The following is a 13,678-nucleotide window of genomic DNA, read 5'->3' as shown; positions in this document are numbered from 1 at the left end:
GCTGCTGTACCCAGGAACAGATATTGTTTTGCAGCCTGCTGTTTGGATTTCTCTGGGACCACAGGAAACTGCTGAAACCAGCTGAGTATACAGTAAAGAGAAAATAATAAAAGTGGCCGACAACATTATTGGTACCAAATGATCTGATATAACAGAAACATTTTAAAAGAGAGTCGCACAAAAGAAGAGAGCCATTTTCAACTACCCAAATCACCCACTTTATTGAGATTTTCAGCTCCTACCATCTGGTTTGAGGTTCAGACGGCCTAAAGGAAGGACGAACAGATGGAGAAACTGTTATGACTCAGGCCATTATTCAGAGATTATTTTTTAATTGATGTGCTATAACTGTCATTTTGGTCTAATGTTTTATCTGATATTTGTAAGGATGTATCCCCTTGTGCTTCCTTCTCTGTTCTGACTACTGTTGTAGCGTGATTGTGTTTGTTTTCCACCTGCCTGCAAGGCAAATTTCCATACGGGGTCAGTAATAAAGCAGGACTGATGCTGTATCAGATTGCTGTCAGTGTCAGCCTCTAACTGTTTTTTGTGATTACATAGACAATTCCCAAACATGAAGCTACACATTTTACACTGAGTGAAAACTTGGGCTTTACAACACTTGCTCTGTGTTTTCCTCAGGTCACACTCGGGGTCTGCTTCATCCTGATGTTTGGGAACTCCATGCTCCTCACGTCTTTTTACGCCTCTTCGCTCATTTCCATCTGGGTGAGTTGGTTGAGTTCTTCTTTGTGCACGCATTAACCAGAGCTGTGTTTTAGTAAGAATCAATGTATTTTATACAGAAACAGATTCAAAACTGGTGTTTCTTGTTTTTCCTTTCCTGTTTTAGGTCATCATTGCTTTAAGGGACAGATTCATTCAGATGTTCAGACCCGGTATTGTCATCTGGGTGAGAAAAAATAACTTAATGCTGTTCTTTTATACATCATTACTAGAGTGTACTGTGTTGGATTATTCATGTTTCATGTGGTGATACTTTAGACATTTTGTCTTTAAAAGAAAAGAACAAATAGGAAAGCCAATGTTTTGAAAGTTTCCTTCACAAACTTTTTTCACATTATCAGGTCTTTTGTAACTTTGTTACAAAACTGACTCATGATGTTTTTACAGTGCATGGCACAATTATATCAACCTCTAATAAAGATGTCTAAAGAGCCTTAAAATAAATTAATTTATTTCAGCAGCATAATTCCTCACTAATTAAATAAAAGAATCCAGCCTTTAATATGAGTGTATTTACTCAGTGAGAAATAAATCCCATGTTAATAACCAAAATCAATGGTGCAACAACTACTGGCACCTTTGCTGTCAACACTGCATATCTGTGGCACCTTTTTCGGTGTCTTTAAAAAACAGTAAATATCATTGAAGCATTTTGTTGCCTATACTTTTTTAAGTTAACCAGTGTTTCCAGGAACTCCTAATTAGTAGTTTATGACCTTCTGTTTCCCTGGGGTTATAATTACAACTTTTAGCCACTGCCCCCCTTCTGGGCACACAGTTAGGTGGATGGTAAGAGGTAAAAACTCTCCAAAGCTCACTGCAGCAAAGATTGGCATCTTTTGACGACCAAGTCACAATAACAACTCTACATGCTAACTAGTTGTTTGGGAGAGATGTCGGTAAAATGGAAAAAGTTTTTTCCCTAACAGAAATATGTAATTTGTTGAATTCTCCTAGGACTTTAACTCTCAATGTTTGTCAAACTTGTTATAGAGGTCTAAATGCTAGAAAATAAAGGGGATTTTGTTCAACATCAAATCCCGTCACATCTTTGAAGTGTGCAAGTCTCTTTTATTGCACTTCTATTCCTATTACTGCATGTGTATTGGAATTGAAATTCTTCAGCTGTCAGAATTATTTATCAATTTTTCTGTGACATCAGGTCTTGTTTCTTGTTTTGTTTTTTAAATTTAAGGAACAACTGACAAACTAGGAATTTAATTTCTGCAAGTGTCCCCAAGTGATCAGATTGTTGTTAGCCAAACTAGCCAGAAAATAGGTTATGCCTTCAGTTTTACTTTCAGCTCTCAAGCATCCGACATTCTGAGATGAGCTAACTTTCATCATTGCAGACAGAATGTTTGCATAGTGTTGCATAAGTTAAGTAATGTTTAAAAAGAAACCTGTGGCAGCCTGGCCTGGGTGCTTATGAAGTTATGTGTGATATAGTGTTAGATGCATAGGAAGGGGATGCTTGAATGTTTTTGAGCCATCTAGGCTACTGAAATGCAAGGCAGGCTTGCAATATTGTGACGGAGATGTACAGAATGAGCTTTGGAAAAAATGACACTTCAGGCAGGTTTAGTGTGAAACAAAGAATGAAATTTTTGAAAAACAAGAAGTGTTAAGTGTGGTGAAGGATCTATAATGATGTGGGTCAGTGTTTCTTCAGTGGGCCTGGGAACCTTGTGCATGGCAATATGAATTCGGAAATTAAAAGTCTCTTAATTGTATTAAAGCAGGATAATTGTTCAAACCATGAGGCCAAATCAACACAAATACTTTGCTGAAGAGAAGAGGGCATAAGAGAGGACCCAAGATTTTGGATGATCTCTAAGGATTGTGCAAAATTGAATGGTCAAACATCCATACCTCTGTATGCTCCAACCTTCTAAAATGTTATAGGAGAAGACGGTGTGCTTACCTTTTGGCAAAATGAGGTTTGAGTCAGGCATGCTACTAATTGTGGTTGATCCTACTGAACATTTGTACTCAAAATAAAGGTTGTTAAATGTTTACTCTTTACAATATGTGTGGACAGCACAGTATATTTGCTTTCTTCTGGTTGAGGATTTGTAGTTGCTGCTAATGGGAAAGTATAGGTACACTGAATATTGTGTACCTATATTTTATGAAACCATTGTGGGCACAGCGTCCGCATTACTGCGGCAGCCGCACCAATCCGTCTGTCGATCTCCCGCTCCATTCTTCCCTCACTCGTGAACAAGACCCCGAGATACTTAAACTCCTCCACTTGAAGAAGGAACTCCCCTCCAACCTGAAGAGGACAAGCCACCCTTTTCCAGTCGAGAACCATGGCCTCGGACTTGGAGGAGCTGATTTTCATCTTTCGCTTCACACTCTGCTGTGAACCGCCCCAGCGCATGCTGTAGTTCTTGGCGAGAGGGGGCCAGCAGGACCACGTCATCTGCAAAAAGAAGAGACGAAATCCACTGGTCCCCAAACCAGACCCCCTCTGGCCCTTGGCTGTGGCTAGAAATCCTGTCCATAAAAGTTATGAACAGGTCCGGTGACAAAGGGCAGGTTGCCGGAGTCCAACATGCACCGGAAACAGGTCCGACTTAGTGCCGGCAATGTGGACCAAACTCCTGCTCTGCTTGTACAGAGACCGGATGGCCCCTAGTACAGGGCCCCAGATTCCATTCTCCTGGAACACCCCCCACAGGGCACCACGATGGACACAGACGAATGCCTTCTCCAGGTCCACAAAACACATGTGGACCAGTTGGGCAAACTCCCATGAACCCTCGAGCACCCTGTAGAGGGTATAGAGCTGGTCCAGTGTTCCACGGCCGGGACGAAAACCACACCTGAAGCCGAGGTTCAACTATGGGCCGGGCTCTCCTCTCCAATACCCTGGCGTAGGCCTTACCAGGGAGGCAGGGGAGCTGGTGCCTATTTCCAGCGGTCTACAGGCAAGAGGCAGGGTACACCCTGGGCAGGTCACCAGGACAACACAGAGACACAAGACAAACAACCATGCACACACCCATTCATACCAAAGGGCAATTTAGAGGGACCAGCTAACCTTAATTGTCATGTTTTGGACTGTGGGAGGAAACCAGAGTACCTGGAGAGAACCCACGCATGCACTAGGAGAACATGCAAACTCCATGCAGAAAGACCCCAGGCCAATAGTATCAACAGCACCACAGTGCAGCCACGTGTGTGTGTGTGTGTGTGTGTGTGTGTGTGTGTGTGTGTGTGTGTGTGTGTGTGATGAAACGCAAATTCAAACAGTGGGAGGTGACATGATGCAGATAGTATTATTTATTCGCCTTACCTGGTCTGCTCTTGTTGCTTTTTACAGAGAGCCTTCGATTACAAGCGCATGATAAATAATTTGTTGTCATCAACAGGTCATGCAGGGCCTGGCTTGGGTTGGCTCCACAGTTCTGCTCAAATTTCTGCTTTCCACTGTGTTTGGTGCCTCTGATGATGTAAGATACAGACTTTTCACGTCTGAATACTGGTACTTTTACATGTGATAGTGATTGTCTGACTCTCTATTAAAAGATTTTACTATTTTAAGGGAATGTTCTACCATTTGACATGTTTAGTACTTGGAAAAAATTAAAGTAGAAGGAAAATTTCAGTTCAAACAAGAAATGGCAACAAGTTATACTCTGTGAAACTGCAGTCATGTAAAAACTGATGTCAGAAGTGGTTAAATGTAGCCACTCAGAACATTTTGAAACCCACTGAAAATATTGAATCAGGTGATTGATCCTAATTGAGAGTAGAAAACTATTGTCCCAATTGGGGTTTATTTCTGCGTCGAACCAGATGTTGTTTTTGTTTTCCAGGCCCACATCAGTGGTCTGATCAAGTCCAAATTCACAAGTTACAAAGACTTCCACACTCTGATGTACACCTGTGCTGCTGAATTTGACTTCATGGAGTTTGAGGCAAGTCAAACCAAAATGTTTTCTTTCATCCGAAATGACTCTATTCTTATCAGGGCAACATTCAAGATTTTACAGGCAAGCCTAAAGCAGTTCAGTGTAAATGAGTAGTTTTTAAAATGTCACTGTTTTCTTTTTAGATGTCAGAAATATTAAACGCATGCTGCTTTGTGTCAGAGTTCAGACGAAACCTGATCTGTGCTCGTTGCAGAACTTGACAGCTCGTTCAGAGTTGAGCTTTGCGCTGCACACTAATCTAATTTTTTGTATAAGAACTGAAGGCAACATACAGAGACCAATTCATGCTTTTATGAAGTGTAAACTGGAACAGAATACAAATAAAACACCACAACTTCCCAAAGATGTTGTCTGTAAACCTTTGCATTCGTGTGTAATTCCGTACTTTAACATTCTTTTTGTGGTCTTCACTGTCAGGCTCTTAATTTCAGAGGCAGGAGGTCTCACTTAATCCTCTTTAGTGGAAAAAACAAATAAGTTAGAAATTAACCCTGTAAACCCTGAACCATGAAATAATTGTCAGAAAATTCACATTTTTTGAAACTGGGTTGTTTATTGAACGTTCTGACAAAATAAAATAAGAAAATATCACTTTGCATATTTGAGTTTTAATATGTATCATTTGTGATACATTAGTCATTTTGGTGCAATTTATTGCTCACAATTTGTTTTCCATAAACAAACATAAAACAAAACATTTTAACCCATTAAAGTTTTTTAACTTCACACTAAACATTTTTTCCATATTGCATAACAACATCAAACATATTATGCACCTGCTGAAGTGAAGCTATCATGTACAAATAACAAACCCACCAATGGAACCGACATGGTGGAAAAGAACCTTATGACTTATTTTGGTTCATTTTTTTGTCTCACAACTTTGTTTTCAGGGCTACCACAGTGCAAAATAGTGTCTGTCTTTGTTCAAGCAAAGATGGACCTTACATTTTTACAATAGACATGGATGAAGTGATTGCCTGTGCAGTGCTTGCATCTTTGTCTGGTTTCTCTTACCGGAAAATGGTCAATGCCATCCTTTCTCACATCAGAGGGCTCCCTAGAAGTTGGCCTCTTGCGCGGGGGAGGTGTTCCTCCTGCTTCTGGAGAAGATGGTGATCTGCCACACTTGATTTTACCCCTTCCTGCACTTGTGAGAGAAGTGCCAAGCTTGGAACCTTCACATGGGCATGGGTTTCTGCCTGGACATTAATTTCCTCTGGTCTCTTCTGTAGAGGTTCCACGCATTGATTACTGCCACTGTGCTAGTCCGCCACCAAATGTACATATACCATCTGCGTGATCTGAAGTTGAACTTGTAAAGTGCAGATAGCATGTCAAGAAGGTCAACTCCTCCCATGAACTTGTATGTTTCTACGATGGCTGGTCTGGGAACCATTATGTGGGTTTTGGTTTTTCAATCCCAGCGCTTCACATTGCTGTAGTTCAATCCCGACAAAAGAAGAAAGCAAGTTCACAGCTTTGTTGTCACACCATCTCAGAATGATGGTGTTGTCCTGATTTACTCTAAAATCCAGAATCCCTCTTTTTTTTTTTTTTTTTTCAAATCTTTCTCATCCATCATGTTGCAGTCTATTACCCTGTTCATTCGGACTGTGCCAATATAGTAGATTCCTCTTTCTTTCAAGTGCTCAGCCAATGGAACTGATGTGAAGTAGTTGTCTGCAAAAACCTTGTGGATTTTTCCTGCTGGAAGGTTTGACGTCATTTTTAGGACAACTTCTCCAGTAACACCAACATTAGATTTAACTTGGTCTGGACTTTCCCCTCTTACCCTTTGGCAAATGTCAAAGTCATAAAGAAAACCACTTTGTCCTGCACATATTGAAACCCCATTTGTGAGGTTTTGCTGGCATACAGACCCGTAGATGTGATTTTGCCTTGAAAGGCACCATGATTTCATCAACAATGTGACATTCTTCAGGAGGTATGCAAATAAATTGTTTGCGTAGTTTTTCTAACCATGGCCTGAGTTTCCAAAGTTTATCGTTTTTTGCATCATCGGACATATTGAGGTTGTCCTGAAAGTGAATAAGTGTCAGCAATTTCGAGACATCACATTACATCACAAACTGCGGAGTCCTTTGTCTCCATCTCCCAATAGGCTCTTACATTGGGCATCTGTAATAACCCCATGTGCATATACATACCCAGAATTTGCTCAATTTCTCTAGCAGTTGTGTTTACTGACTTTCCTTCTTTCTGCACACTGTACAAATTAGTTTGTTCTGCAACTTCCAGTAGTATTTCGTCGGTTACAAAATGTTTGAAAGACATGTATGGTTTCGAGTCAAGCCTGTATTCTGAGTCTTCTTCAACACGTTCATGAAATTCAACATCTGGAGGTTCAAACATTTTCTTCTTCCACTGATACTCTTTTCTTTTCACTTTGCCTCTTGCTGACTGGTTTGTTGTTGTGTTCTGTGTTGGATCCTTAATTTCTGCACTTGTCTGGTCCAGGTTTTCATCTTACACGTCCTCATAATCACTACTGTCTGTGTTTTCCTCTGTACGCACTGCAGTTGGAGTCCATTCCTCATCCTCCTCCTCATCATCGTCTTCCTCTAACAGCTCCATGTCACTTGAATTCCCATCCATAATCATCTTCAACACAATTTTGTTCCCATCTAAAATTCACAAAAAGCAATGTCTTGTGTATTTCTTCTCTGCATTGTACAGTTTTAGTAGAAGTGAACATATTTATTATTTTATTCTCTTTTTGCTTTAAATATACCTAACTGAAAAGAATATATGTTGATTTATTGAATGAATAATGCATGAAATGCAATGAAATTTAAAGGTTTTTCTCATCTTAACCCTTTAAAAATCCACAAAAATATCCTTGAAAAAACTGGTGTGGGCCACTGATTGATGGCAGGCATTTTGGATGTCTCAAATGAAAGCCATCTGGTGCATTGGTTACTGACCCCTGGTGGATAATCCAAGCACTACATCTGTCTGATTGTATACAACAGGTTTTTCAAGAAAAAAATATCACTGATGAGGTAGAGGTCTCAAAAACTGATGTATGAAATATGATACACTTGGTGTATGGGGTAAATGTCTATTTTTGTGGGGGTCTTACAGGTAAATTGTTAAAAAAAAATGTATGCTTGATGTCCTTAATCTGTAGAGGTTAACATTTTTCTTTTTCTGTTTGTTTTCTCATTTTAGCAGTTATTTATCGGGCAGTTTGAATTCCAATCAGAGGTTTACACAGACCCATCGTCAGCATGAAGGCCATATTTATTTCAGCCTTTTTATTAGTTAACCTCTGCTTTTTTGGGGGCTGCAATGATTTCACAACAACCAACCACGTTGATTTATAAAAAAAAAAAACAATTAGCTGCACAAGTTTGAAGTTATTTTTCTCAAATTCACACAGGATCCAAATTATACATGAAGTCTGAAATATACATATGCAACCCCAGTGAGATTTGATTAAATGTTGCCTACTAGGTTGCACCTTGATCAGACACTTTTTGTAGCCATCTTCAAGCTTCTGACATAATTCTGGCTGGGTGTTTCCACCCTCCTGGGGATAATTGGTTGAGTTCATTTAAACTGGTTGCTTTTCTGGCCTTTCCAGCCTTCTTTATCCATCTTAAAACCAGTTCTGTTGTACTTTATTATACCATGCACTTCATACAGTGCACCAGTGCCACTGGCAGTGAAACAGACCATCATCATGATGCTCCCACCACCATGCTTGGGTTTAAAAGACTAAGACATTAGACATTCCTCTTCTTGTCGCTGTGGCCAAACATCTCGATCTTTGTCTTACTAAACCCTCAAACTTTTATTCAGAAAATATCTGACTTGCCCATATGACCAGCCGCACATTTCAGTCAATCCTAATTGTGTTGGTTCTGGTGCAAGTCCACACTGATGTAAACCTGACGTCTTTGTGGACAGCAATATGGGTGTTTCAGCAGTTTCCAGTTCATTGTGGGCTTCAGCCGCGGTGGTTCCTGAAGTTTCTAACGAACTTCATTTTCTCTAACAGGGACAGTTTAGTCAAATGCTTGAAATTTGGACACAACTGGATTTTCCAACAGGACAATGATCCCTCATCATAATTGGTTTTGGAATAGATAAAGCATCTAACATAAGTCTTCCGGAATGGGCAGCCTATTAAACATTTAAGGACTAAACTGAAAGGCTAAGTTTATGCCAGGAAATCAACCAGTCTAAATGAACGCTGTCAATTCTGCCTAGACGAGTGACCAAATATTATCCAAGAATTATGCAAGAAGCTTTTTGATTGCTAAACAAAAACTGTTTATGGTGCAAATGCCAAATATCAGTAGAGATGTATGTATTTAATAGAGCTTTTGTGACCCTGTGAGACCAGTGAAAATTCAACATAAATTTAAATTTGTGGACCTAGCTCTTGTTTTTAAATATTACTGAAGTTTTGTTGCTTAGTCATTCCATGCTGGAAGAAGAAGGGTGCAAACAAATCATTAAAAGCTCAAATTAATCAACAAACATGAAAACTTTACCATTCCTTTCAGCTTGTAAAGGATGTTGGATTAACGATAAGTGTTTGTTTATTTGTTTGTTTCATTTAATAAAAAGATATAATATTTCTTTTCTCGCTCTCTCTTCCTTATTTAATGTCTCTCTCCCTCAGACGCCAGTACGTTACCTCAAAACATTGCTGCTGCCCATCAACTTGCTGGTGATTGCGCTCATTGCAGGCAGGGTGAGTTCTGCATCTGAACAAAGTCTTTATATAAAATAATTAAACCTTAATATATAATCCTCTTAGGAAAAACTTTTAATTTTAATTATTTATGTCACTCCAAGTCAGGCTCTTTTTTCCCACTAAATAATCACATCTATTAAAGCTCACAGTGATGAGCTAAAGCTTTCAGTTTTTTCACAGCAGGTTCTTAGAAATTACTAAAACAAGTGTCTGGTAGCAGCATATTACTGCCGAAATGTTGCAAACATGTTGGTTTATCCACTCAACTGTGTGTTATATTAAAGATACAGATAATCATCAATGTTTAATCAGATATTATACTACACCATTTATATCAGGCATCATTACTGTCGTCGTCTTTGGTAAATGGCACAAAACACAGTGGACCTACGCCAGCAGATCAAATGGTTCCCCAAATAATCATTGACTGTGGACACTTCGCATTGGACCTCAAGTAACTTGGGACTCTGTCCCTGCCCATTCTTCTTTGAGAATCTGGGACCTTGATTACCAAAATTATATTCAAAATGTACTTTTACCTATAAAACCGACTTTGGGCCTCTCAGCAACAGTTCAGTCCTTTTGCTCCTTGGCCCAGAGAAGATGTTTCGGACGTTAATTCTGGTTCAGGAGTGTCTTTGAGTCACAGCTGAATACATCTCTTGAAGCTCTGGCTCCAGAGGTTGTCCACAACTTGTGAATCTCTCTCAAACTGCAACAATTAGGCTTTGCTTCACAATCATACTTTTTCCTTCCACTCAACCTTCCATTTATATGCTGGGATCTGCCACTCTCAGCATAATTGTGCAGTGACATTTTCTGTGGATCTGTGTTTTATTGATTCTCTGAGAAACAGAATTTGGGTTTTCTTTGGCTGGCAGTCATAATTAACACAAATAATATTTTAAAACATGTCATTCTGTGTAATGAATATAAATATTGGATAAGCATATTTTTTGGAATTCAATCACCTAAATGAATAAAACCAACCAGATTTTCAGCTCCAATCTGATCACTTACCGTTTAGTCCATCCCATTCAGTTAATTCGGGTCCAGTCCAAACAGAACACTAGAATATCTGAGGCTGTGAACAGATTGCACTGAATTTTTCACTATCCTGGGCATGCTTGCTGCAGCAGCCAACTAGTCTGCTATATGTTTGCCAGATTATGTATGTAATATCCGCTGTATGAGCAAACTAATAAACAAACTCTCTCCAAAGGAAGCCAAAGCTAAACTCTTCTGAAAAATCTCTGAGATTAAGGTATTAAAATACTTCAATTCAGGCTTATTAAATCTTTTCTGAATTTCCTTGTGTGCGGCGTCATGAATTAAAGAAGGACAGAAGGTCTCACTATAAACCCTGTTCTGTTCTGTACAACGCCGCCTGCTGTCAGGCATGAAGATGAAATCAGCTTTTAAGCCCTGAAGCTCTTTCTATGCAGAAAACACAAAAAGCTGTTTGAACAGAACCAAACCGAACGGCTGGAATAAAGGAAGCAGGTTGCATTGCTTCAGTTTGAGAAATCTACATGAATATGTTTGCCCTGCTGAAGCTTTTACACATTTATTTCTCTAAACTGTGACAAGAAAAAAACTTATTCTAGATGTTTGTTTTTCTTGCTGAAAATACGAGACAGAAAAAACTTTGTGACTGGTTTCCTGTAGTTCAGTCTCATTGTGCCCTACCCAAGCTAAGCTAAGAATACATGAATCATTTTGGCAGAGCACAGTAAGCTAGGCCGTACATGAGAAAGCTGTTAAAGGACAATTATTACAAACCAAATATCAGATAAATTGCTGCAACCATGACTTTAAAGATCCAACATTCTGTACTTTTAATCCTAACCGTTTGTCCTCTTCAGACTGTGCAGGATTTGTTTCGGACTCTGACACAAGAAACAAGAACGGATGATGTTGATCAAGCTGCGGGGTGATTGCTTTTGTTTTTGTTTGTACTTTTATCAGGTTCTAAATATTCTAACTAGTACCATTATGAGTTTTTTCTTTGTGTTTCTAATAGATGATTTAGTCTCATGCAGGAGAAAAAAGTTCATGTTTTCATGTGTTTTGTGTTGCAGGTCTGATGTTGCAGCAAAAGGAGAGGTGAGAATGAAGATTCACATCTTTTATGTTTTTTAATTGTGTAAAGATTGAGTCGTTTCTTGGATCCCATTTATCCCATTGTTCCATTTCTGCCTGTCTGGTTCAGTAGATTTCTCCTCTGCTTTGAAGTCTGCTCAGTTTTATCTCCCTTAGTGATTTTCATCCCTCTTGGCTCAACCCAAAAATAAAAAGCAGTTTGTCCTTTGCTGTGAAATCCTAGTTTAAATCATTTTTTCATCACCCTCGCAGCTGGCTTGTGTAATTGTCTGTTAATTTTGTGCCCAGGGAACAATATTAGGTATTCAGAAGTTCATCCACCAGCAGCAGATACTTCACATAATGGCTTTATTGTTTGTGCAGAACTAACAAGGACACATAACTTGGGTTAACAATGCTAAATGTATGATCCAGCCTCTACAGTGGTGGGAAAAAGTCTTTGTCCCCTTTGTGATTGCTTTTTTTTTTGTCACACTTAAAGGTTTCAGATCATCAGACAGATTAAATGTTCAACAGAGATAAAACAAATACAAAATGCAGTGTTTAAATGAAGCTGCAATAATGTTCTGATGCTGCGTCTCCTGAAACATCCAGAGCTTCATCATTTGGTTCTAAAGATATATTTGAATTGACAGACAGCTGACCTCAATAAACTCTTAGTCCTGCTGTTTTTCTTCTCTGAATTTTAAAGCATACATGTGCATATCGGCATATTAGAATATAATCAAAAACTTAATTGGAGTTATTCAATCCAAAATGCAGTGTTTAGATGAAGGTGTTTTATTTAGAAAGGGAATGAAAATCCATCTGTGTCTGAAAAAGTGATTGTCCCCTAAACCTAATAACTATTTGGGCCACCCTTAGCAGCAAGAACTGCAATGAAGCGTTTGTGATAACTGGCGGTGAGTGTTTCATGGTGCTGTGAAGGAATGTTGGCCCATTCATCTTTGTAGAATAGTTGTAATTCAGTACTTTGACCTGGCCTCTCAAAAGTAGCCCAGACCATCACACCACCACCACTTTATTTTAAAGGTGGTGATAATGTTCTTCTTCTGAATTACTGTTACTTCTGATTTAATGGGGGACACACCTTTAAAAAAAAAGTGATTTGTTTTAATAGTAGATAGAATAGAATCTAAACAATATCCAACCTGAATTTAGATGAATTGAAAAAGTCTATGTAGCCTTTATGTTATTGTAAGATACTCTGGGTAAAATGATAACTACAGTGCCTTGCTAAAGTACTCGGCCCCCTTGAACAGTTCAAGGGGGCCATATTTCAGGCTTCAAACATAAAGATATAAAATTCAAATTTTTTGTGAAGAATCAACAAGTGGGACCCAATCGTGAAGTGGAATGAAATTTATTGGATGTGTCAAACTTTTTTAACAAATAAAAAACTGAAAAGTGGGACATACAATATTATTCGGCCCCCTCGCGTTAATACTTTGTAGCGCCACCCTTTGTTGCAATTACAGCTGCAAGTCTCTTGGGGTTTGTCTCTATCAGTTTTCACATCGAGAGACTGAAATTCTTGCCCATTCTTCCTTGCAAAACAGCTCGAGCTCAGTGAGGTTGGATGGAGAGCGTTCATGAACAGCAGTCTTCAGCTCTTTCCACAGATTCTCGATTGGATTCAGCTCTGGACTTTGACTTGGCCATTCCAACACCTGGATACCTTTTATTTGTGAACCATTCTATTGTAGATTTGGCTTTATGTTTTGGATCATTGTCTTGTTGGAAGATAAATCTCCGTCCCAGTCTCAGGTCTCTTGCAGACTCCAACAGGTTTTCTTCCAGAATGGTTCTGTATTTGGCCCCATCCATCTTCCCATCAATTTTGACCATCTTCCCTGTCCCTGCTGACGAAAAGCAGGCCCAAACCATGATTCTGCCACCACCATGTTTGACAGTGGGGATGGTGTGTTCAGGGTGATGAGCTGTGTTGCTTTTACGCCAAACATATAGTTTTGCATTGTGGCCAAACAGTTTGATTTTGGTTTCATCTGACCAGAGCACCTTCTTCCACCTGTTTGATGTGTCTCCCAGGTGGCTTGTGGCAAACTTTAAATGAGACTTTTTATGGATATCTTTGAGAAATGGCTTTCTTCTTGCCACTCTTCCATAAAGGCCAGATTTGTGCAGTGTACGA

The 13,678-nt window shown here is 39.2% G+C and overlaps 1 protein-coding gene across 1 annotated transcript in view; it reads left to right on the top strand.

The window, feature by feature from the left end:
• Positions 1–13,678, top strand: part of dpy19l1l (dpy-19-like 1, like (H. sapiens)) — a 34,813-nt gene that overhangs the window by 16,779 nt on the left and 4,356 nt on the right. The window contains exons 11-17 of the mRNA XM_047360589.1: positions 643–729; positions 854–913; positions 4,128–4,208; positions 4,575–4,676; positions 9,349–9,420; positions 11,289–11,356; positions 11,505–11,529. Coding sequence (XP_047216545.1) covers positions 643–729; positions 854–913; positions 4,128–4,208; positions 4,575–4,676; positions 9,349–9,420; positions 11,289–11,356; positions 11,505–11,529 — 495 coding nt within the window. The remainder of the gene's footprint in view (positions 1–642; positions 730–853; positions 914–4,127; positions 4,209–4,574; positions 4,677–9,348; positions 9,421–11,288; positions 11,357–11,504; positions 11,530–13,678) is intronic.

The sequence above is a fragment of the Girardinichthys multiradiatus genome, chromosome 3 (assembly GCF_021462225.1).
Source record: "Girardinichthys multiradiatus isolate DD_20200921_A chromosome 3, DD_fGirMul_XY1, whole genome shotgun sequence".
Taxonomy (NCBI): Eukaryota; Metazoa; Chordata; class Actinopteri; order Cyprinodontiformes; family Goodeidae; genus Girardinichthys; species Girardinichthys multiradiatus.
This window is presented reverse-complemented; position numbering and strand designations above follow the sequence as displayed.